General features: G+C 35.0%; 1 protein-coding gene across 2 annotated transcripts in view; it reads left to right on the top strand.

Annotated features, from left to right (window-relative positions):
• Nucleotides 1-26,070, top strand: part of P4HA1 (prolyl 4-hydroxylase subunit alpha 1) — an 87,974-nt gene that overhangs the window by 16,086 nt on the left and 45,818 nt on the right. For both annotated transcript variants that reach the window (XM_036928729.2, XM_036928730.2), the window contains exons 2-5: nucleotides 6,531-6,639; nucleotides 7,759-7,855; nucleotides 14,957-15,108; nucleotides 17,314-17,451. In XM_036928729.2, the coding sequence (XP_036784624.2) occupies nucleotides 6,543-6,639; nucleotides 7,759-7,855; nucleotides 14,957-15,108; nucleotides 17,314-17,451 (484 nt within the window). In that variant the 5' untranslated portion in view covers nucleotides 6,531-6,542. The remainder of the gene's footprint in view (nucleotides 1-6,530; nucleotides 6,640-7,758; nucleotides 7,856-14,956; nucleotides 15,109-17,313; nucleotides 17,452-26,070) is intronic.

Raw genomic sequence — 26,070 nt, 5'->3', positions numbered from 1 at the left:
ATATTATTAAATATTGCTTTTGGTGATAGGCAATAGAGGTGTATAAATATATGAGAAATATTTACCTTCTTATTTTGCCTATAAAAATTTTTACTACAGGGTTGATGAGAGAAACTATATTAATTAGTACTTTGGAACAGAAACCCAACTCATTCCAGCACATAGTGGAATGAATTTAAGTATTGTGGGGATAGGGAGTTGTCTTTAACAACTGAGTGTAATTAGACTTCAAGAATAACTGGGACATAGAATGTTTTCTTCTGTCTCTTGTCTACAAGTCTTCCTGTCTGTATACCTGCTTCATTTTTTAATCTTACCAGATAAGGAGGCTTCATTCACTTTTTGACCTATATGTCAAAACTTGGTCTCTAACTTCTGAGCTTTATTGTTATAGTTCAGGCATTCAAAGTGCCTGCTATTTCTTTCTGAATTTCATTTTCAAAATTTCCAGGAAAAACTTCGGATAGCCACTTGGTTAGGGAGAAGTATCATGCTATACAACATGACTGCTGAAACTAGGGGGATGAATTAAAGGTAGAGTGGGGTAGTAAAAAAGGTAGAAGGGGGCATTTTCTGGAAGAAAGGGTAGTAGAGGAGCCATACAGGCAAAAAAGAGAGGTGTATGTTTTTGAAATGATCTTATATTCAGGTTCTTTCTGACAGGAAAGATTTTGAACTTTGAAAGAAACTTCAAAAGACAGCCTGTGTAGCAATTTCAGTTAAGGACAATATCTTGATTTAGAGCTGATTTCCAACCAGATCTTGAAATACTGTTTAGTTGGAATTATGCCAGTGACTAGGTTTATTCCTCATATATAAACTGTTGTAGAGAGGCTAGCATGATTTCTTGAGTTTTTGATAGAAAAGTTGGTCATGCCATTAAAGTAATTGTCCATTAGATTGTAAGTACTATAGATGTAGCTTATTTTCTTTGGGAGAAGTAGTTTTATTAGTAATCATCCTTAGTTGTCTTGGAAAATCCATCCTGTTTATATGAAAGAGACATGTCAAATCTTGATATATACCATATTATAATGACCTGAGTTAGAAGCCTGAATATGTGTTGGTCTTTTGCATTGATCATAAAACCTGTCAAAAAAGATAAAAGTCTAACACATGTAAGGAAGACCAACAGTTGAATATGGGATTTGTATGAGGAAAAATAAACTTAAAGCTGGAGCCCTCTAATAAAAGATTTGGAACAATTGTGAAAGGGTGTGGAGAGTGTTAGTAGGAGCCCTGTGGAAAATTTTTAGTGTCAGAGAAAGTACAGATTAAAGTATCAAGCATTCTTTAGTATGGCTTATTAAATTTTGAATAATTTGTCTGGAAAAGACAAACGTTTTTAAATGTTGCAATTTTTTCTTGGAAGAAAAATGTTAGATTGAAAGGCTAATAGAATTATTTGCCAGATGACATGTTCTGGTAATTCATTGAATAACTTGTAGATACAATTCAGTGAATCCTGAAAATGCAAAAGTTGTCAATATTTACAGTGTAGTAGAACTGTTTTAAAATCTGTTCCCAGATTTGATTGACCTGTGTGAGTGGATGGGACTGGACATCCCTGGAAGAAGGACTGTAGGAAAGTTTTAGATAAGTGGTACATTTTGCAACTTCTATCCAGGCCAGTCTGAGAATGTTTCCAAGATGATTTCTCCCATACTGTTTTTTTCCTTATAGTTTTATAAAATGTAATATTTACACATATCAAACATTATAATATCTATATAACCTACCATCCTATCAAGATCCAAGTATTATCAGTAATTTATCCATACTGTTTCATCACTAAACTTTATTTCAGTATAAATTTATCTTTGTATCTTTGACCCTTTGGCTTTCTTTTTTTTCTTCTCCCTCTTTTCTCTTTATCCTTGCTTGTTTCTTTCCTTCCTTCTATTCTTCCTTCCTTCCTTGCTGTTGAGTCAAGTCCTCTCAAGAAGCTATTTGAGATAAACCTTTCTTTTGAAGGAGACTGCTTGTCTTTAGCTCATTTAAATTATTTTTCAAGCTTGTTTGAAGATTTAGAACAGAACGTATTTATATCTTACTATTTTTGATAAAGCTCTTTTGGGATGCTTATAGTGATTCACTTTTCAAGCTGCTAACTGAATGAAGGTGGAAATAAATGGAAGTGACACACCATGAGTTTAAAACAAAATCATTATGTTTTAAAAATCTGTGATAAAGAGATATTTGCCTATTAATGTGTCACTTAAGGTTCCTAAAATGTGGTTAAGACATTATTAAAACAGAGGAACCATTCTCTAGAGTAATTAGAAATTCAGTGATATTTTTCAAAAATAAATGGAAGTAAAATCTATTTTAAAGGCAGAGAGTACCTTTTGTGTGATTTCAAGGGATGGTTGTATCCAGTGGTTCTCAAAGTGTGACCCCCAGACCAACATCAGCATCACTTGAGAACTTGTGTAAATTGTCTAAGTACCTCAAACCTTTAGGTGATTCTAATATAGCTAAAGTTTGAGAACCACTACTACTCCACAGGGCTATCTTCATTTTTATTAACTAGCTTAGGTTGGCATGGTAGTTTGGAGCAATGCTTATATGGGTCTGAACATTCTCTTGCAAGTGACAGATCTAACTGGAACTATCTTAAAAGAAAATGGGAATTTACAGGTCTCCATAGCTGGGTAGGAAGATTATTGGGGTAGGTCACAGATTCAAAGCAACAATTGGAAGAATTAAGGCTATGGAGCTTACAACTGCTTGTTTCTGCATGACTTTGTCTTGTTTATGGACTTGGCAAGTGGGAAAGATGGTCAGCTCCAAATTCACATCTGAGTTTTAACCACCCCAGAAACTGTTGCTTCTTACCATTTTACAAGCCCACCCCTCAACATTATGTTCATGGGAATAAGGGTCAATGACTGGCTTAGCCTGGGTCATATGTCTATCTCTGGGAGGAAGACTAATAGAAAAAGTGTGCTACTCTGACACAGTGTAGTTCACTATGAGATATCTGGGTTGCTTTCAATAAGCTTAAATATCATTGAAAGAAAGAGAAATCTGGAGGCTTATAGAGTTAGAAAATAAATATGGTAAAATGTGTATAGTATTTGTTAGTTATTTTTGTGTGAGAGAGTAGTAGTTAACCACTTCATTAAAGTCTCAGGGCGCGATAATACAGGAGTTGATGTTTTAGGTTTATTCTTTTGTATAATTTTTTGTCACTATAAAAGTAAATATACCCTAGCACATCTGGAAAATACTGAGATAGAAAAAAAATCACATAGTGTTTTGTCCAGAGACAACTATATATTTTGGTGAATTTCCTCTGCATATTTTCTTACATAGTATCATGTTATGATGTTAATGTTTTTCTTTATTTTGATCAGTATTTAAAACTTTCAGAGTAGTGGAAACTTAATCTCATTTAATACAGGTTCCACTGGGTTCTATGATATTAATTAATTTTTTAAGAGTATTTTTTTAGAGCAGTTTTAGGTTCACAGCAAAATTCAGAGGACAGTACAGAGATTTCCTGTATACTCATTGCCCCTACACATTCATGGCCTCAACATCTCCCAACAGAGTGGTACCTTTGTTACAATTGATGAACCTGTATTGACACATTATAATCGCCCAAAGTCGATAGTGTACTTTACCCATTCACTCATGGTGTTGTGTATTTTAGGGATTTGGACAAATATAATGACATGTGTTCATCATTATGATATCATACAGAGTATTTTCATGGCCCTGAAAACCCTCTTTGCTTCCTCTATTCATCCCTCCCCACCCCGTCCCCAAAACAGTGATCTTTTCCTGTCAAAAAAACAGGTTTGCTTTTTCCAAAATGTCATGTAGTTGGAATCATACAGTGTGTAGCCTTTTCAGATTGGTTTCTTTCATTTAGTAATATGCATTTAAGTTTCCTCCATGTCTTTTCTTGATAGCTCGTTCTTCTTAGCACTGAATAATATTCCATTGTCAGGATATATCTTTTTATTTATTCATTCACCTACTGAAGAATATCTTGGTGGCTTCCAAGTTTCCAAGTTTGGCCAGTATGAATAAAGCTGCTGTAACTATCCATGTGCAGTTTTTTGTGTGGACATAAGTTTTCATCTCCTTTGGGTAAATATCAAAGAGTACCATTGCTGGATCGTTTGGTAGAGTGGTAGGGTATGTTTAATTTTTTGAGAAACCACCAAACTGTCTTCCAAAATGGCTGTAGCATTTTGCATTCCCACCAGCAATGAATGAGGGTAGATGTTAATTTTTAAATAGTTTTTCTTTTAAATTCACAAGTTAAGGGATATGGTCATTTTAATTTTCTTGATATAGAGTACTATTAAATATTTTTAATTGTTCATTGTTCATTTGATGGGCAAAAAAATGGCTATCTTCAATTTTTGTGTTCTTAATTGCTAATGAGTGAGCCTTTTGTTTTAACAACTTACAGCTCTTTTGTGACTTTCTGCATTCTTAACTCATTTATTAACACCTTAATGGTTTCCTTAGTGATTTGTATGAGTTCCTTAATTGAACTCTTTTTTTAGTTTCCTAGTTTATAGTTTTTTTTTTAACATATATAAACCTAAATTATTTTGTATGTTTAAATTCCATCTGGCTTTGAAGGTTATTTGTTTTATCATTTTCAATTTAGAAATTCTTTTCAGAGATCCAGTAACTTGCTTTTGTTGTTTTTTATTGATTATAACTCTAGAATTTATTTTGCAGTATGATGTAAGGTAAAGGTGTGTGTATTCTTCATATGATAATGTTTTGAGTTTTTATGTAAGTTCTGTCATTCTTAAAATACAGTTTTCAAGCTTTTTAGTAATTTCTATAGGCTAATGGTTCTTGATTCATTGTGTGGTTTAAAGATGATGAAAGGTGACAAACTTCTGTTTCAGAATATATTTTAGCAATGAAAAAATAACCTTTTATCTTAGAAATCTGAGCTTTCTCATCAGAGTTAAATATTTAGACAATGTTTCTGGTTAGCCTTCTGTTAATACAGCAAAACCATTTGTTTTTTCTGCAAATGACATTTATGAAGAAAATTATGGCAGAAACCCATTTAACAGGGAGAAGATTCTAGACTCTTCAAGCTTCAAAAGCCCCGTGCTTTGGCAGGAGCCCAGGAGAGGAAGTGTCTGCATCTGCTACATTCTAGAAGCCTTTCCAAAGAGTTACTGTAAAGCAGCCAGGAAAGCAGTGTATTTCACTGCTCTGTGGTTCTGGAAGTATCTGAAAGTTTGCAACAAACTTGAGAGAGGAATCTTAGGAGTACTTCCAGAAGTTTCTGTGGTGGTCTGTTTTTATTGAAATTGAAGTTAGGTGATGAAAGTACCCCCCCACCCCCACCCCACAGAATAGGGAGCTTTCCAGAATGACTTGAACCCCTTGGGAAGAATCAGAGGTGCCTATACAAGAAGAAATTGGGTGACAGGGCAGCAAAACCAATGGGAGCCTGTTAGAGGTACATGGGTACTGTAATGGTAACTTCCTCTCCTGTTAGGTAATAAGAAGAACTTAAAAGTCCACATATGTGGTGGAGAAACAGCAAGAGTGCTAGCAGGGCATTTGGGAAGTCAGCTGGTTAGTTGATGTTTCTGCTGATTAGTTGATATTTACATCAGCCATGAAGAATCACTTCTAGAAAAGGCAATTCTACCAGGGACAAAGGAAAAAGACAGAAGGGCTTTGCTGCCAGGCTTAAAAAGAAATACCATGGCAATGTAAACTGAGGATTTTTTTTTTTACATAGAGCACAGTAGATAAGAGAAAAACCAATCCTGGGTCTTTTGAGAGAGATCAGCTTAAATCAACAAGGCTGTTCATTCTTTTTGGATTCTGTACAACTTTAAAAAGAAAACAGCTTTATTGAGATGTAATTCAGATACCGCACAATTCACCTATTAAATGTTCATGATCTAGTGGTGTTTAGTACTTTCACAGTGTTCTTCAACCATCAGTCACTACAATTTTAGAACATTGTATCACACCCAAATCTACAACTTCTAACTGAACTTATTTTAAAATTTAAAGCAATATAGGGAAAAGATGGAATAAGTTAGGAATTTAAAGGATTAATCAGAAAGATATGGAACCTTTTTTCCCCTTTAAAACATATTCTAACATTTTAGAAAGTATTTTGGTAACATTCAAATAACTTTAATAAAATGGTATATTTTTATGAGAAATTCATGGTTTAGATCTAGATCCAGGGAAAGTTATTTTTCAGGCTATATGAAAGTACTACTATCCAATTACTCTAATTGTAGTAACTAAGGAGAAAACTAAGGTTGCATTTTTAAGCATAAATTACCAGGTGATAACAAACATATGTTTTTCTTTAACATGAAATACCAAGTTATACTTTAATTATATGAAAAATAATTGCTAATATTAAACTACTGAATCAATTTACAAGAATTAACAATAGTTCCACGAGTAGACTTGGGGTCTAACTTACATTTTGTTCATAGGAAAAATAGGCTAGGAATTTTTCCTACCCTTCCTTTTTTGTTTTTGTAATAGCTGTATTTCTCTTGCAGGTGTGTGAACTTATGAAAATGATGTCTTCCAAGATGATCTGGCATATTTTAGTTGTAGGGATTCTACTTCCCCAGTCTTTGGCCCATCCAGGCTTTTTTACTTCAATTGGTAAGTCTTAACTGTATTTTGGTTTGTATTGTTTCTGCATTTAAAGTTTCTCATTTTTTTAGTGTTTTTTAATCAGTAAAAATAAATATGTCGTATTCCCAGAGGATGAAGCATTGTTCCAGTCCCTGCCCCTCTAAAAGTCACTCTTTTAAATTCAATTTTATTTTTCTTTAATTTTCTCTGAGTACAAAAGCAGTACTTTTCCAGATTAGAAACTTATAAAAATTTAGAAAAGCGTACCAAGAAAATTCTGCTAATGGATCCACCCAGCAAATAATTTATAAATGCATATAGTCTTTGTGAATGCCCAGAGGCACAAATAATATACTACACGTTATTTCATAACCTCATTTTTCCATGTAAGAATCTACTATGAACACAAGTTATTTTTTTCCTTCATTATAATTTTTTAGAAATCTTTAAAAGTATTGCAAAAATACTTGGTTAAAGGAGGAAAAAACAAATACATAGAATGTAAGATCACCACATATCCACTTTCCCTAAGATACATTCCTCATGGTTTAATGTGTATGTATCCTTTTATATTATCCTATATGCATATTTCATCTGTTTTACATGTTTTCCTATTCACAGTTTTTACCCCAAGCTAATTTACTTGGGGTTGAAATGATGAGTCCTCTCATTCCAGTATAAATAACTAAATATGGATTATTTGATTTTCAGTTGTGAAGTAGAATTTTCATTAGTGTGTTTTTTGTCTATTAAATAAAAAGTTAATTAGTCTCAAAAACAAAAAGAGTAAAGGGGAGGAAGGTAGGGAAGAAGAAACATTGATCTTTGAACAGTAGTGTTATTTTGTAATTTAAAAATATGTTTTTAGATGAAAAGACTGATGCTAATATGGTTCAAGCTTGCAAAATTAAGTAGCTTGAAAATTAGAATTGAAATACATGATTAGAAAAGAGTTTTGCTTTAGTTTTATTTGGTAAATAAAAAAGGGGGTGAAGTTGGAGTGGGGAGATGATGTCTTCAGCGTACCTGATTCATGCCAGTTAAATCCTCTCATAGAATGAAGCATTCTTGATCATTCTTAAATTATTCTAAAATACTTGTGTAGACCAGGTATTTGATAATTTTCTTCCCTCCTCATCCTTCTAGGTCAGATGACTGACTTGATCCATACAGAGAAAAATCTGGTGACTTCGCTGAAAGACTATATTAAGGCAGAAGAAGAAAAATTAGAACAAATAAAAAAGTAAGCTGGTGTTTTACTTAAATTATTCTGATTCCACCTGGACATCTTTCAAGAGCTAAACATTCTTTGAGTGGAAATGAAAGCTATCTGCCAGCCTTAAAAAGCCAGCTGAAATGGCTTAAATAGTACCCTAGGAAACAAGTATTAGGCCTGGGTCACGAGTTCGTGTAGAAGACTATGAATAGAGATAAGAATATCAATGTGTATATGTTTTGATTGACATTTTAAAAAAATGGTTGCTAATACCTTCTATCTTCTTTAGCTTCCCTAATCAAGCCACCTTCTGGAACAGTTTTCCAATTTTACTTATCCTTCACTCATATGGTTCAATTTAAGAAATTACAGTAATAAGTATAGTTAGTATCATTTGATATAGTTTTCCTCAAATGCTAATTTATTTTTAATTGGCTCAGGTTCATAGTTAATCCTGACTTGAGAATTTTTATCTTTTTGTTAACTTGTAGCTAAGTTTTCAGTTTTTTTTCTTAATTTTCTTTTTTTTGGTATCATTAATCTACAATTACATGAGGAACATTATGTTTACTAGGCTCCCACTTCACCAAGTCCCCCCCACAAACCCCATTACAGTCACTGTCCATCAGCTTAGTAAGATGCTGTAGAGTCACTACTTGTCTTCTCTGTGTTGCACTGCCCTTGCCGTGACCCACACACACTATACATGCTAATCATAATGCCCCCTTTTTTCACCCCCCCTTATCCCTCCCTTCCCACCCATCCTCCCCAGTCCCTTTCCCTTTGGTAATTGTTAGTCCATTCTTGGGTTCTGTGATTCTGCTGCTGTTTTGTTCCTTCAGTTTTTTCTTTGTTCTTATATTCCACATATAAGTGAAATCATTTGGTACTTGTCTTTCTCCGCCTGGCTTATTTCACTGAGCATAATACCGTCTAGCTTCATCCATGTTGTTGCAAATAGTAGGATTTGTTTTCTTCTTATGGCTGAATAATATTCCATTGTGTAATGTACCACATCTTCTTTATCCATGCATCTACTGATGGACACTTAGGTTGCTTCCATTTCTTGGCTATTGTAAATAGTGCTGCAATAAACATAGGGGTGCATCTGTCTTTTTCAAACTGGAGTGCTGCATTCTTAGGGTAAATTCTTAGAAGTGGAATTCCAGGGTCAAATGGTATTTCTATTTTGAGCTTTTTGAGGAACCTCCTTACTACTTTCCACAATTGAACTAATTTACATTCCCTCCAGCAGTGTAGGAGGGTTCCCCTTTCTCCACAACCTTGCCAACATTTGTTGTTGTTTGTCTTTTGGATGGTGGCGATTCGTACTGGTGTGAGGTGATATCTCATTGTGGTTTTAATTTGTATTTCTCTGATGACTAGCGATGTGGAGCATCTTTTCATGTGTCTGTTGGCCATCTGAATTTCTTCTTTGGAGAACTGTCTGTTCAGCTTCTCTGCCCATTTTTTAATTGGATTATTTGCTTTTTGTTTGTTGAGGTGCATGAGCTCTTTATATATTTTGGATGTCAACCCTTTATCGAATCTGTCATTTATGAATGTATTCTCCCATACTGTAAGGTGCCTTTTTGTTCTATTGATTGTGTCCTTTGCAGTACAGAAGCTTTTCAGCTTGATATAGTCCCACTTACTTATTTTTGCTTTTGTTTCCTTTGCCCGGGGAGATATTTTCCTGAAGAAGTTGTTCATGTTTATGTCCAAGAGATTTTTGCCTATGTTTTTCTCTAAGAGTTTTATGGCTTCATGACCTACATTCAGGTCTTTGATCCATTTCGAATTTATTTTTGTGTATGGGATTAGACAATGATCCAGTTTCATTCTTTTACATGTAGCTATCCAGTTTTGCCAACACCAACTGTTGATGAGGCTGTCATTTCCCCATTGTATGTCCATGGCTCCTTTATCGTATATTAATTGACCATATATGTTTGGGTTAATGTTTGGAGTCTCTAATCTGTTCCACTGGTCTGTGGGTCTGTTCTTGTGCCAATACCAATTGCCTTGATTACTGTGGCTTTGTAGTAGAGCTTGAAGTTGGGGAACAAGATCCCTCCCCCCCCACTTTATTTTTCCTTCTCAGGATTGCTTTGGCTATTTGGGGTCTTTGGTGGTTCCGTATGAATTTTTGAACTATTTGTTCCAGTTCGTTGAAGAATGCTATTGGTAATTTGATAGGGATTGCATTGAATCTGTAGATCGCTTTGGGCAGGATGGCCATTTTGGCAATATTAATTATTCCTAGCCAAGAACATGGGATGAGTTTCCATTTGTTAGTGTCCTCTTTAATTCTCTTAAGAGTGTCTTGTAGTTTTTGGGGTATAGGTCTTTCACTTCCTTGGTTAGGTTTATTCCTAGGTATTTTATTCTTTTTGATGCTATTGTGAGTGGAATTGTTTTCCTGATATCTCTTTTGTGTTAGTTCATTGTTAGTGTATAGGAAAGCCACAGATTTCTGTGTGTTAATTTTGTATCCTGCAACTTTGCTGAATTCTGATATTAGTTCTAGTAGTTTTGGAGTGGAGTCTTTAGGGTTTTTCATGTACAGTATCATGTCATCTGCAAGTAGTGACAGTTTGACTTCTTGTTTACCATTCTGAATTCCTTGTATTTCTTTGTTTTGTCTAATTGCCATGGCTAGGACCTCCAGTACTATGTTGAATAACAGTGGGAAGAGTGCATCCCTGTCTTGTTCCTGATCTTAGAGGAAAAGCTTTCAGCTTCTTGCTGTTATGTGTGATGTTGGCTTTGGGTTTGTCATATATGGCCTTTATTATGTTGAGGTACTTGCCCTCTATACCCATTTTATTGAGAGTTTTTATCAGGAATGAATGTTGAATTTTGTTGAATGCTTTTTCAGCATCTATGGAGATGATCATGTGGTTTTTGTCTTTCTTTTTGTTTATGTGGTGGATGATGTTGATGGATTTTCGAATGTTGCACCATCCTTGCATCCCTGGGATGAATCCCACTTGGTCATGGTGTATGATCCTTTTGATGTATTTTTGAATTTGGTTTGCTAATATTTTGTTGAGTTTTTTTGCATCTACATTCATCAGGGATATTGGTCTGTAGTTTTCTTTTTTGGTGGGGTCTTTGCCTGATTTTGGTATTAGGGTGCTGCTGGCTTTATAGAATGAGTTTGGGAGTATTCCCTCCTTTTGGATATTTTTTGGAAAACTTTAAGGAGAATGGATATTATATCTTCTCTGTGTGTCTGATAAAATTCCACGGAAATCCTTCTGGCCTGGGGTTTTTGCTCTTGGGTAGTTTTTTGATTACCACTTCAATTTCGTTGCTGGTAATTGGTCTGTTTAGAGTTTCTGTTTCTTCCTTGGTCAGTCTTGGAAGTTTATATTTTTCTAGGAAGTTGTCCATTTCTTCCAGGTTTTCCAACTTGTTAGCATATAGGTTTTCATAGTATTCTCTAATAATTCTTTATATTTCTTTGGGGTCCATCATGATTTTTCCTTTCTTGTTTCTGATTCTGTTGATGTGTGTTGATTCTCTTTTTCTCTTAATAAGTCTGGCTAGAGGCTTATGTATTTTGTTTATTTTCTCAAAGAACCAGCTATTAGTTTCATTAATTTTTTTCTATTGTTTTATTCTTCTCAATTTTATTTATTTCTTCTTTGATCTTTATTATGCCCCTCCTTCTGCTGACTTTAGGCCTCATTTGTTCTTCTTTTTTCAATTTCGATAATTGTGACTTTAGACTATTCATTTGAGCTTGTTCTTCCTTCTTTAAATATGCGTGGATTGCTATATACTTTCCTCTTAAGTCTACTTTTGCTGTGTCCCACAGAAGTTGGGGCTTTGTGTTGTTGTCATTTGTTTCCATATATTGCTTGATCTCTATTTTAATTTGGTCATTGATCCATTGATTATTTAGGAGCATGTTGTTAAGCCTCCAGGTGTTTGTGAGCCTTTTTGCTTTCTTTGTACAATTTATTTCTAGTTTTATACCTTTGTGGTCTGAAAAGTTGGTTGGTAGGATTTCAGTCTTTTTGAAGTTACTGAGGTTCTTTTTGTGGCCTAGTATGTGGTGTATTCTGGAGAATGTTCCATGTGCACTTGAGAAGAATGTGTATCCTGCTGCTTTTGGGTGTAGAGTTCTATAGATGTCTATTAGGTCCATCTATTCTAGTGTGTTGTTCAGTGCCTCTGTGTCCTTACTTATTTTCTGTCTGGTGGATCTGTCCTTTGGAGTGAGTGGTGTGTTGAAGTCTCCCAGAATGAATGCATTGCATTCTATTTCCTCCTTTAATTCTGCTAGTATTTGTTTCAGGTATGTTGGTGCTCCTGTATTGGATGCATGTATGTTTATAATGGTTATATCCTCTTGTTGGACTGCCCCCTTTATCATTATGTAATGTCCTTTTTTTATCTCTTCTAACTTTCTTTGTTTTGAAGTCTATTTTGTGTGATACAAATACTGCAACACCTGCTTTTTTCTCTCTGTTGTTTGCATGAAATATCTTTTTCCATCCCTTGACTTTTAGTCTGTGCATGTCTTTGTGTTTGAGGTGAGTCTCTTGTAAGCAGCATATAGATGGGTCTTGCTTTTTAATCCATTTTATTACTCTCTGTCTTTTGATTGGTGCATTCAGTCCATTTATATTTAGGGTGATTATTGAAAGATATTACATTAGGGTGATTATTGTACTTATTGCCATTGCAGGCTTCAGATTCGTGGTTACCAAAGGTTCAAGTTTAGTCTCTTTAGTATCTTACTGTCTAATTTAACTCGCTTATTGAGCTATTATAAACACTGTCTGATGATTCTTTGTTTCCCTTCTTATTCCTCCTCCTTCATTCTTTATATGTTAGTGTTTTATTTTGTTCTCTTTTGTGTTTCCTTTGCCTGTTTTTGTGGGTAGTTGACTTTATTTTTTGCCTTTAGTTAGTATTTGGTTGGTCTACTTTCTTTGCTGTCATTTAATTTTCTCTGGTGACATCTATTTAGGCTCAGGAGTGCTTCCATCTAGAGCAGTCCTTCTAGAATACCCTGTAGAGGTGGTTTGTGGGAGGCAAATTCCCTCAACTTTTGCTTGTCTGGAAATTGTTTAATCTCTCCTTCATATTTAAATGATAATCATGCTGGGTACAGTATTCTTGGTTCAAGGCCCTTCTGTTTCATTGCATTAAATATATCATGCCATTCTGTTCTGGCCTGTAAGGTTTCTGTTGAGAAGTCTGATGTTAGCCTGATGGATTTTCCTTTGTAGGTGACCTTTTTTCTCTCTCTGGCTACCTTTAATACTCTGTCCTTGTCCTTCATCTTTGCCATTTTAATTATTATGTGTCTTAGTGTTGTCCTCCTTCGGTCCCTTGTGTTCGGAAATGCCGTAGTCTGAGTGACTATTTCCTCCCCCAGTTTGGGGAAGTTTTCAGCAATTATTTCTTCAAATACACTTTCTATCCCTTTTTCTCTCTCTACTTCTTCTGGTACCCCTATAATCCGGATATTGTTCCGTTTGGATTGGTCACACAGTTCTCTTAATATTCTTTCATTCCTGGAGATCATTTTTTCTCTCTTGCATCAGCTTCTCTGTGTTGCTGTTCTCTGATTTCTGTTCCATTAACAGCTTCTTGCACCTCATCCATTCTGCTTTTAAGTCCTTCCAGAGATTATCCCTCCCAACCTTATCCGTTAGCTCTTGCATTTTTCTCTGCAGCTCCATCAGCATGATTATGACCTTTATTTTGAATTCTTTTCCAGAAAGATTGGTTAAATCTATCTCCCCAGGTTCCCTCTCAGGAGATGTCTGGGTCATTCTTGTCTGTATCAAATTCTTCTGCCTTTTCATGGCAATAGAGGTAGTCATAGGCAGTTGGTGCATGTGTCAGCTGGGGGAACAAAGTCCCTTCCTGCTTGCCTGTCACCTCCCCTTCCTGTGAGAACGGCGACCCTCAGTGGCTTGTGCTGGGAAACTGCGCACCGATGGGGCCTCTGAGTCTGACCTGGGCAGCTGCAGAGGAGGCTCTGCGCGGCTGCTGTGGGTGTGGCCGGTCTCAGGCTGCTGCCTCGCTATGGCAGGGCTGCACTGGAGGGGGAACGGGCAGGGGGCTGTTTTCGCTGTGAGGGGCCTCCAAGCTGCGCTGCTGCCCAGGGAATTAGGGCGCCTGGAGTTCCCCTGGATTCCCAGCTGCTGAGCTGAGTGTACCGGAACACTTCTGTCCAGCTGTGAGGCTCCTGTCCATTTAAGACTTTCAAAAAGCACTCACTTTTCTTTTGTCTCAGGGGCGCCAGCTGCGGGGACCTGCTTGCAGGTTTTGCTGTTCCGTTTCCCTGATATCCAGCACCCCACGCACTGTGTGTCTGTGCTCCTGGTGCAGATGGCTAGGGCTGGCTATTTAGCAGTCCTGGGCTCCCTCTCCCTCCCTGCTCCAACTCCTTTCCTCCTGCTGGGGAGTTGTGGTGGAGGGCGCACTTGGGTCCCACTGTGCAGCGGCTTGTATTTTACCCCCTTCACGAGGCGCTGGATTCTCACAGGTGTAGGTGTAGCCTGGCTGTTGTACTGTATCTTCTGATCTCTCTTTTGGGTATAGTTGTATTTGTTGTATTTTCAAAAATATATATGGCTTTGGGAGGAGATTTCCACTGCTGTACTCACACCCCCATCTTGGCTTCCCCCCCTCTTTTTTTTTAAATTTTAAATGTAGTTTTAGGTACTGATTATAAAATTCTGGTGTAAGTTTGATTTAAATGAACATGTTACTAAATTGGGAGTTTTTCTAATTTGTACTTTGTAATCGTCAATTATTAGGCTTTACAGAAATGAATTTTTCCTTAAGTTCATGGGAGAAAATGAATTTTTAAACTCTTACTAGAGGGCTCCAACCACAACTTTTACTAAGATAGGTTCCATTTACTGTAAACCATTTGGGAAAAACAAAACTAAAAAAGTCTTGCACTTATATTTTGATTCTGTCAATTAGATCTTATCCATAAGAAAATCTTGACTTCTAAAAAAACCTTGTAATTTTACCTTAAAAAGAATTTTTAGATACGGTTTACTCAAGAGTCTCTTATCTAGTCTTTGTTTTTTTTTCTGTATGTGTTTTGTCTTCATGTCTTTTGTCATTCATGTCTTACATATATAGATGGGCAGAGAAGTTAGATCGGCTAACCACCACAGCAACAAAAGATCCAGAAGGATTTGTTGGGCACCCTGTAAATGCATTCAAGTTAATGAAACGTTTGAACACTGAGTGGAGTGAGTTGGAGAATCTGGTCCTTAAGGATATGTCAGATGGTAAGAGCAACATTGCTATCACCTGTAGAAATCCAAAAGTACTTACTAAATTCAGTTCTCAGGACATCAAAGTCTTCAATGTTGTAATTGAATTATTGCTGGGTAAACATACATTATTTATGTTTGTACATAAATTGTACATACATACAAAACAAAACATTGGTTTGACTACATTATTTAGTGTAGATTCTGAATTCCTTGATTTAAAAAGAAAAGATGAATAAGAACCGGAAAGAAAGAAATAAAAATTTATTGTAAAAAAAAAAAAGGTAATTTCTGCTACTCGTGACAAAGATGGTGCTTTTTGCTTTGAAATCTGCATAAGTGAGTTATTTAGCATATACCTTCATTTCTGAGGGTAATCATTTTCATTTTAGGATTATCTTCAGACTTCAGAAATTTATGGGTAATGTTTATCTTCTAATCAATTTTTAATGTATTGTGAGTGTTAGTGTAAGGGAAAGTGTTAGCTGTGTTCTATACAGTGTTTTGAAGCTTAGGATTGTTTTACTTAATGTAGACAATAAATTTAAAAGTTGAGGCTGCAAAAGTAATAATGTCCTTCTACTTGAAACAATCAATTTGAAGTTAGAGTATTGAGGTGTTTTAGATATTTTAGTAACAGACACAGAAACTAAGCCTGGAGTTTAAAGGAAGTAAAGGGATTATGCTTAGTACATAGTCAAATACTTGTTGAATGACTGAAGGTGGCAAAAAAAAGGGGGAGAAAGAGGGAGAGAACTAAGCTAGCTGTTCAGATGAAATACTCCAAGGATACTTAGAAGTGTTTGTGAAGCAGTAAACTAAATTATATATGTAGGAAAGGAAACTTTGAAAAGAAAAATTAAGGCAAGCACGAATACTTCTTCACAATAAGAGGGAAATACCTATGATTATTTGCTCTCTTATCTAACACCATGAGAACATTTCTGTGGTCACGTATATGTATGTATATACATATGTGTACACTCACATATATTTATTTACTGTTTAAAAATTCTCAAGTAATGACCTATGTGACCTAAGTTCTTTTATAAGGTAAACCTTGAGTCTTTGATGTTTTCACCTGTGGTAGCCATCCAATATATATGCTATAATACATATATTTTTTTCTCTTAGGATTTAAGCAAGTTCCTGGATTTTGTTTTGGGGCATAAAGAAATTACAGTCTTCTGTAAAACTTGCTTGTAAAATTCCATGTGGATACTGTGATCAAGAGTTGGCTTTAGAACTAAGATATGTTTGATATGAACTTTAGTCCTTTTCCAGCTAGTTGTTCATTTGTTCCCATTACATTACATTCCCATTAACATGACAGTGCCTGACCTTTTGCTGCTCAAAATGTTCATAGTTGATTATAAGTAAATTAGAGGTAAGGGAAGTCTCATATCTAACTTTTATTTGCAAATGAAGACATATAATATTGTTTAAATTTTAAATAACTTCTTGTTTTTTGTTGTTTTGGTTCCTTGAGTATCATCCATTCTCCTTAGGGGTTTTAGTTATTAGTAATTAGTTTTTTTTATTTTTACTACATTAATATATTTACTTTATTATGTAAAACTTTTTAAAATTAAGATCAGGTTTTATATAGAACAAATCTTGATTGATGAACACTATATTCAGTGATTTAACAAAGTATTTTAATGAACTAGCTTACCTAATAATCTTAAAAATGTAATTAATATCTCTTCTTTACCCTCAAAGAATTCCACCAAACTTTACATATTTACATAGTTATATAGTGTGGAACATTGAAGAAGAAAACAGAACTTTATTTAAAAGCATACATTTTACTTAACATCTGTTATCTGAAAGTGTACTTAGTTGCCAATAAATGTCATTTTCAAATCCACAAATCTGTTCTTTTATTAAGCTTAGTAGAGAGCTATATTGTGTAACTAAAAATTCAGTTATTGTGTTAGTTGATCTTACTAATAAAAATATAATTTATATAATGACCTCAGATTACTTAAGCAACATTAGAAATGATTTGGGAAGATTGAACAAGTTTAGAGGTATGTCAAGTCTCTTTCAGTGTATTTAATTTTTTCTTGCTGAACGTTTGCAACCTTCGTGTTATGATGCAAAATTATAATAAAATAGATTTTGAAAAATCTTTGTAAAAACTGTATTGGAAGTCTATGAGGTTCTAGAGTCTGTTTTTGTTTTTTTTGTTTTTTGTTTTTGTTTTCCTATTTCAAGGCTTTATCTCTAACCTAACCATTCAGAGACAGTACTTCCCTAATGATGAAGATCAGGTTGGGGCAGCCAAAGCTCTGTTGCGTCTCCAGGACACCTACAATTTGGATACAGATACCATCTCAAAGGGTAATCTTCCTGGTAAGAATTCTTATAGTCTGTGAAACACCTATCATCTGGCTTCTCTGTTAATGTTAACGTAAAAAGAGTTCTGTATTTTAAGATTTTTAACTTTAGTTTGTTTCAAGCGTCTGAGGATAAAACAACCCTCCCTTTCTCTAGGAAGCTTCTAGCTTGTTACATGAAAACTTATCATTATAGGGACTAACATAAGTAAGCAATTTTAATGTTTAAGAAAAAAATCATTTTTCCAAATGTCTTTAGAACACCCAATGTTTACATATAAAGTTATTAAGGAAATTGATAATCAAAGCTTATATGTTCAATAACTTAAAAAAACCAAGATATACTGGGTATGCACAGATTTTTAAAGTATTCTACAGTGTGGAACATCCTGCTTTATGACCTACTTTTTACAAAATCCTGTGTTTCTTTTTTTTATTAAGGTATCATTGATATACAATCTTATGCTTAGGTTTCACATGAGCAATATTGTGGTTACTGCATTACCCCCTATTATCAAGTCCCCACCACATACCCCATTACAGTCACTGTCCATCAGCATAGTAAGATGTTATAGAGCCACTACTTGTTTCCTCTGCTATACTTCCTTCCCTGTGCGCCCCCTGTATTATGTGTGCTAATCATAATACCTCTTAATCCCCTTATTCCTCCCTTCCCACCTACCCTCCCCAACCCCTTTCCCTTTGGTAACCGCTAGTCCATTCTTGGGTTCTGTGAGTCTGCTGCTGTTTTATTCCTTCAGTTTTTGTCCTGTTTTGTTTTTAAAGTTAACAGCTGACTCCTAATTTCCCTTGAATTTATTATTCAAAAAACATAACAAAACCATCTTAACCAGTTTTAAATGTGCAGTCAGTGCCATTAAATGCATTCACATTGTGTAATGAAGAAAAAAATATATTCTACATAAGCAAATAGGAAAGATAAACTGGGATGCAGTTCATAATTCATTCTATACAAAAGGCAAATTTCCCTTTAAGAAGTTCCTATATATCAATAAGAAAAACACCAAGAATCTAATGGAACAAGTGTATGAAAGAGATAAGAAAACTTCACAGAAAAGGAAATAAAACTGGTCTTTAAACATATGGAAAAAATGTTCAACCCCACTTTAATAAAAGAAATAAAGTTATGTTGAGATGCCATTTTCATGATCACAAAGATCGATCACAGAGTTTACCATACCTTTTAGGGAGATGTTATCAAATTGTATCATTTTTGCCAAAAATGCTGAAAATGAATCTAAATTTACAGGAAATGAATTGAGAAACAAACACCATGAGGAAAAAAAAGACAAATCCAAAAGATAGAGACATTCTATATAACTGGCCTGATGTCTTTGACAAATTAGTGTCATAGAAAAAAAAATGTGTTGAAAAGACATACCTTTCCACTGGATGGTCTTAGCACCCTAATCAAAAATCATTTGCCCATATAAGTGAGGGTTTATTTCTAGGCTGTTCTGTTCAATTGGTCTGTATGTCTGTCTTTATACCAGTACCACACTGTTTTGATGACTAGTTATGTTGTAAGTTTTGAAACCAGGAAGTATGAGTCCTCCAGTTTGGTTTTTATTTTTTAATATTATTTTGGCTATTCAGTGTCCCTTGAGAATGAACTTGAAATCCAAGAAGGCACCATTATTGGTGCATACATGATATTAAACTCTTGTGTTTGATCTTTGTGATCATGAAAATGGCATCTCAGCATGCTTTTTTATATATTTTTTATTTTGGTATCATTAATGTACAATTACATGAGGAACATTATGGTTACTAGACTCCCTCCATTATCAAATCCTCACCACATACCCCATTACAGTCACTGTTTATCAGCATAGTAAGATGCTATTGAATCACTACTTGTCTTCTCTGTGTTGTACTGCCTTCCCCTCCCCCCCTACTTTATGTGTGCTAATCATAATGCCCCTTTTTCCCCCTTATCCCTTCCTTCCCACCCATCCTCCCCAGTCCCTTTCCCTTTGGTAACTGTTAGTCCATTCTTGGGTTCTGTGAGTCTGCTGACAGAGCATGCAAGGTGTGTACCAGGTTTTTCTCTGCAGCATTACTCTGTATGTGCTTAACTTATATTGTGAAAAATTTCAAATATGTAAAAAAGTAGATTAGCATATTGAGTATCACATAACCATCATATAGATTTAGCAATAGTTGACATGTCCAATTTGCTTCATCCAGTCTTGTTAGTTGAAATACTTTCAAGTAAATTCCAGACATCGTGACATTTTACTCCTAAATACTAAAACATACAAATAAAAAATACAGCATTTTCCTGCATAACTGCAATACTTCATTACATCTAGCAAGTGTGTGTTAATAGCATTAAATATAATTCCTTATTCATTTTCTGCCCAGTCTCCATTTAACATTTCTCAATATTCCCAAAATATATTTAGTAGCTGGTTTGTTCAAACCAGACTCCAAAGACTACATACTGCACTTGGTTGTCTAAACTAAATGTAAGAAATAAAATGAGGTGCCACTGAAAAGTTTTAAACAGAGAAGTTAATATGATTTTGATTTTAGAAATATCATTGTGGCTGTAGAATGGAAATTGGATTGAGATCTGAGGATAAGGCAAAGAGATCAGGGAGGCTGTTACAAAAATGTAAGTAAGATGATAGTGGTAGCTAGTGGGCATGGAGAGAAGTGGATAGGTTATCAAGCTTCATATGAGGTGGAATGGTTGAATTTGATGATGGACTTGATATGTGTTTCTGGCTTGACAAGTAGATGAGTTTCATTCAGCAAAACAACACAAAAGAAGCTAATTTCGATAATAAATTGAGTTTATTATATTTCCTTAAAAGGATTCCTTTTGTAATTAAAAAAATTTTTAATAGAATACAGTATTCTATTCATTTCTGATATACAACATAATGATTTCATGTTTATATATTTTATGAAATGCTCACCATAAGTGTAGTTACCATACAAAGTTGTTATATTATTTTTGACTGTATTCCCTATATTGTACTTTTCATCCCCTGACTTATTTTAAAATTGAAAGTTTATACCTCTTTATTGCCTTCATCTATGTCTTCCATCCCTCCACCCCTCACCTATGTCTACCACCAGTTTGTTCTCTGTATTTGAGTCTATTTCTGTTTTGTTTTTGTTTTTTAGATTCCACATATAAATGAAATCATATGGTATTTGCCTTTCTCTGCTGACTTATGTCAGGTATTAGCATAATACCTTCTGTGTCCATCCATGTTATCACAAATGGAAAGATTTCATTTTTTTTGGCTGAGTAATATTCCATTGTGTATATGTACTACATCTTTATCCATTCATCTGTTGGTGGACACTTAGGTTGCTTCCATATCTTGGCTATTTTAAATAATGCTGCATTAAACATAAGAGTGTGTATATATTTTTGAATGAGTGATTTTGTTTTCTTTGGGTAAATTCCCAGAAGTAGAATTGCTGAATTATATGGTATTTGTATTTTTAGTTTTTTTAGGAAACTCCATACTTTTCTCTATAGTGGCTGTACCAGTTTACATTCCCATCAACAGTGCACAAGGGCTCACTTTTCTCCACATCCTTGCCAACTTTTGTTATTTCTAATCTTTTGGATAGTAGCCATTCTAGCTGGTGTAAGGTATTATCTCATTGTGATTTTGATTTGCATTTATTTCCCTGATGATTAATGATGTTGAACATCTCTTCATGTACTTGTTGGCCATCTGTATATCGTCTTTGGAAAAAAGTCTATTCAGGTCCCCTGCCCTTTTTTAAAAATTGAATTATATGGGGTGTTTCTTGGTGTTTATTTAATTTTAGATATTAGCCTCTTATTGGATATATAATTTGCAAATATATTCTCACAGTAAGTTGATTGCCTTTTCATTTTGTTGATTTCTGTGTAGAAGATTTTTAGTTTAATGTAGTCCCAATTGTTAATTTTTGCTTTAGTATCCTTTGCCTGGAGAGACATATCGAGAAAAAAATGACTAATGTAAATATTCAAGAGTTTATGGCCTCTATTTTCTTTTAGTTTTATGGTTGAAGATCTTATATTTAGGTCTTTAATACATTTTGAATTGTGTATTGTGTAAGACAATGATCCAGTTTTGTTCTTTTGCATCCAGCTCTCCAATTATCCCAATACAATTTATCGAAGATCCTGTCTTTTCCTCATTGTATATTCTTGCCTCCTTTGTCATAGCTTATTTGACAGTATATGCATGGGTTTATTTCTGGGCTCTCTTGTTTTGTTCCATTGATCTATGTGTTGTGCCAGTACCACACTGCTTTGATTCCCTTGGCCTGTATAGTTTACTATATTTCTTTTTGTTTTAAAAAGTTCATCTTCCCATCGAAATGGTATTGAGTATTATTTAATCTGATTTTGCTGTGTTTAGTCTTAAGAAACTCATTGGGTTCACTTTAATACCTAGCCTTTAATCTAGAAATCAGTTGGTAAGACTCTCATAGGGCATGGCTGAAAATAAAACTCTGAGACTTGTGTACAATTGACCCTTGAATAGTGTAGGTGTGAACTGCATGGGTCCACTTACATGTGGATTTTCTTCAATAAATACACTGGAAAGTTTTTTTGAGATTTGTGACAATTAGAAAAAACATTTTCTTGTCTCTAGTTTTATTATAAAAATACAATATATAATACAAATAATCTACATAATGTGTTAATCAATTGTTTACATTACCAGGAAGGCTTCCAGTCAAACAGTAGGCTATTAGTAAGTAGTTGAGTTTTGGGGAGTCAAAAGTTACAAATTTTTGACCATGTGGGGTTGGTGCCCCAACCCCCTAGTTGTTCAAGGATCAAATGTAATTATTTTTCATTGTGGCAGTATTCATTCTTTCTTATGCACTTATCTGTTTACTGACTTCTCTTATTCAAGTCACTGTTCTGGGCTAGTTCTTAATGAATTTTCGTATCATGCAAATTCCCTATAAGTAGAGTGAGTGAATTTCCTATGTATATTTATATACTATACTTGATAAAAATAACACTGTAGTGAACTAATAAATATATTTTTTATTAAGGTATTATTGATATATACTGTTATGAAGGTTTCACATGAAAAAACAATGTGGTTACTACCTTCACCCATATTATCAAGTCACCACCCATCCCCATTGCAGTCACTGTCCATCAGTGTACTAAGATGCCACAGCGTAACTACTTGTCTTCCCGTGCTGTACTGTCTTCTCCATACCCTCACACCATGTGTGCCAATCATAATACCCCTCAGTCCCCTTCTCCCCCACCCCCTTTGGTAACCACTAGTCCCTTCTGGAGTCTGTAAGTCTGTTGCTGTTCTGGTCCTTCAGTTTTGCTTCGCTGTTATACTCCACAAATAAGGGAAATCATTTGGTACTTGTCTTTCTCCTCCTGGCTTATTTCACTGGGCATAAATAATATCTTCCAGCTCCATCCATGTTGTTGCAAATGGTAGGATTTCTTTCTTTCTTATGGATGAATAGTATTCCATTGTGTATATATACCACATCTTCTTTATCCATTCATTTACTGATGGGCACTTAGGTTGCTTCCATATCTTGGCTATTATAAATAATGCTGCAATAAACATAGGGGTGCATATGTCTTTTTGAATCTGAGAAATTATACTCTTTGGGTAAATTCCTAAGAGCAGAATTCCCAGGTCAAATGGTATTTCTATTTTTTTTTGGTATCATTAGTCTACAATTACATGAGCAACATTATGTTTACTAGACTTCCCCCATCATCAAATCCCCCCCACATACCCCATTACAGTCCCTGTTCATCACCATAGTGAGATGCTATAGAATCACTACATTATGTCTGCTAATAGTAATGCCTCCTTTTTTATCCCTTATCCCTCCCCACCTGTCCTCCCTAGTCCCTTTCCCTGTGGTAACTGTTAGTCCATTCCTTGGTTCTGTGAGGCTGCTGCTGTTTTGTTCCTTCAGTTTTTTTCTTTGTTCTTATACTCCACAGATGAGTGAAATCATTTGGTACTTGTCTTTTTCTGCCTGGTTTATTTCACTGAGCATAACACCCTCTAGCTCCGTCCATGTTGTTGCAAATGGCAGGATTTGTTTTCTTCTTATGGCTGAATAATATTCCATTGTGTATATGTACCACATCTTCTTTATCCATTCATCTACTGATGGACACTTAGGTTGCTTCCATTTCTTGGCTATTGTAAATAGTGCTGCAATAAGGTATTTCTATTTTTAGTTTTTTGAGGAATCTCCATTTTGCTTTCCACAATGGTTGAACTAGCTTACATTCCCACCAGCAGTGAAGGATGGTTGCCTTTCTCCGCATCCTCGCTAGCATTTGTTGTTCTGAGTCTTTTTTATTCTGGCCATCCTAACTGGTGTGAGGCGATATCTCATTGTGGTTTTTTATTTGCATTTACCTGATAACTAGTGATGTGGAGGATCTTTTCATGTGCCTGTTGGCCATCTGAATTCCTTCTTTGGAGAATTGTCTGTTCATATCTTCTGCCCATTTTTTAATCAGGTTATTTGCTTTTTGGTTGTTGAGGCATGTGAGTTCTTTATATATTTTGGATGTTAACCCCTTGTTGGATATATCATTTACAAATATATTCTCCCATAGTGTAGGATGCCGTTTTGTTCTGCTGATGGTGTCCTTTGCTGTACAGAAGCTTTTTAGTTTGATGTAATCCCATGTGTTCATTCTTGCTTTTGTTTCCCTTCATGGAGGAGATGCATTCAGGAAAAAGTTGCTTATGTTTATATTTAGGAGATTTTTGCCTATGTTGTCTTCTAAGAGTTTTATGGTTTCATGACATATATTCAGGTTTTTGATCCATCTCGAGTTTACTTTTGTGTATGGGGTTAGACTATAATCCAGTTTCATTCTCTTGCATGTAGGTGTCCAGTTTTGCCAACACCAGTTTTTGAAGAGGCTGTCATTTCCTCATTGTATGTCCATGGCTCTTTTATCATATATTAATTGATCGTACATGGTTGGGTTTATATCTGGGCTCTCTAGTCTGTTCCATTGGTCTACGGGTCTGTTCTTGTGCCAGTACCAAATTGTGTTAATTACTATAGCTTTGTAGTAGACCTTGAAGTTGGGGAGCATAATCCCCCCAGCTTTATTCTTCTCAGGATTGCTTTGGCTATTTGGGGTCTTTTGTGGTTCCATATGAATTTTAGAACTATTTGTTCTAGTTCATCGAAGAAGTGATGTTGGTACTTTGATAGGGATTGCATTGAATCTGTAGATTGCTTTAGGAAGGATGGCCATTTTAACAATATTAATTCTTCCTATCTATGAGCACAGGATGTGGTTCCATTTATTGGTATCTTCTTTAATTTCTCTCATGAGTATCATGTAGTTTTCAGAGTATAGGTCTTTCACTTCCTTGGTTAGATCTCTTCCTAGATATTTTATTCCTTTTGATGCAATTGTGAATGGAATTGTTTCCCTCATTTCTCTTTCTGCTAGTTCATCATTAGTGTATAGGAATGCAACAGATTTCTGTGTATTAATTTTGTATCCTGCAACTTTGCTGAATTCAGATACCAGATCTAGTAGTTTTGGAGTGGATTCTTTAGGGTTTTTTATGTACAATATGTCATCTGCAAACAGTGACAGTATAACTTCTTTACAAATCTGGAAGCCTTTTATTTCTTTGTTTTGTCTGATTGCCATGGCAAGGAGCTTCAGAACTATGTTGAATAAAAGTGGGGAGAGTGGGCATCCTTGTCTTTTTCCTGATCTTAAAGGAAAGGCTTTCAGCTTCTTGCTGTTCAGTATGATGTTGGCTGTGGGTTTGTCATATATGGCCTTTATTCTGTTGAGGTACTTGCCCTGTATACCCATTTTGTTAAAGAGTTTTTATCATGAATCATTGTTGAATTTTGTCGAATGCTTTTTCAGCATCTATGGTGATGATCATGTGGTTTTTGTCCTTTCTTTTGTTGATGTGGTAGACGATGTTGATGAATTTTCTAAAATTGAACCATCCTTGCATCCCTGGAATAAATCCTACTTGGTCATGATGATCTTTTTGATGTATTTTTGAATTCGGTTTGCTAATATTTTGTTGAGTATTTTTGCATCTATGTTCCTCAGGGATATTGGTCTGTAATTATCTTTTTTTTTGGTGGTGTCTTTGCCTCATTTTGGTATTAGAGTGATGCTTGCTTTGTAGAATGATTTTGGAAGTATTCCCTCTTACTCTGCTTTTTGGAAAACTTTGAGGAGGATGGGTATTAGGTCTTCACTAAATGTTTGATAAAATTAAGCGGTGAAGCCATCTGGTCCAGGAGTTTTTTTCTTAGGTAGTTTTTTGATTACCAATTCAATTTCATTGCGGGTAATTGGTCTGTTCAGATTTTCTGTTTCTTTCTGGGTCAGCCTTGGAAGGTTGTATTTTTCTAAAACGTGGTCCCCTTCTTCTAGGTTATCCAGTTTGTTAACATATAATTTTTCATAGTATTCTCTAATAATTCTTAGCATTTCTGTGGTGTCCGTAGTGATTTTTCCTTTCTCATTTCTGATTTTTTATGTGTATAGTCTCTTTTTTTTTTCTTGATAAGTCTGGCTAGGGATTTATCTATTTTGTTTATTTTCTCGAAGAACCAGCTCCTGCTTTCATTG

This window comes from Manis pentadactyla, chromosome 8 (genome assembly GCF_030020395.1).
Source record: "Manis pentadactyla isolate mManPen7 chromosome 8, mManPen7.hap1, whole genome shotgun sequence".
Classification (NCBI taxonomy): Eukaryota; Metazoa; Chordata; class Mammalia; order Pholidota; family Manidae; genus Manis; species Manis pentadactyla.
Note: the sequence above shows the minus strand (reverse complement) of the source record. Positions and strands in the feature narration are given on the sequence as shown.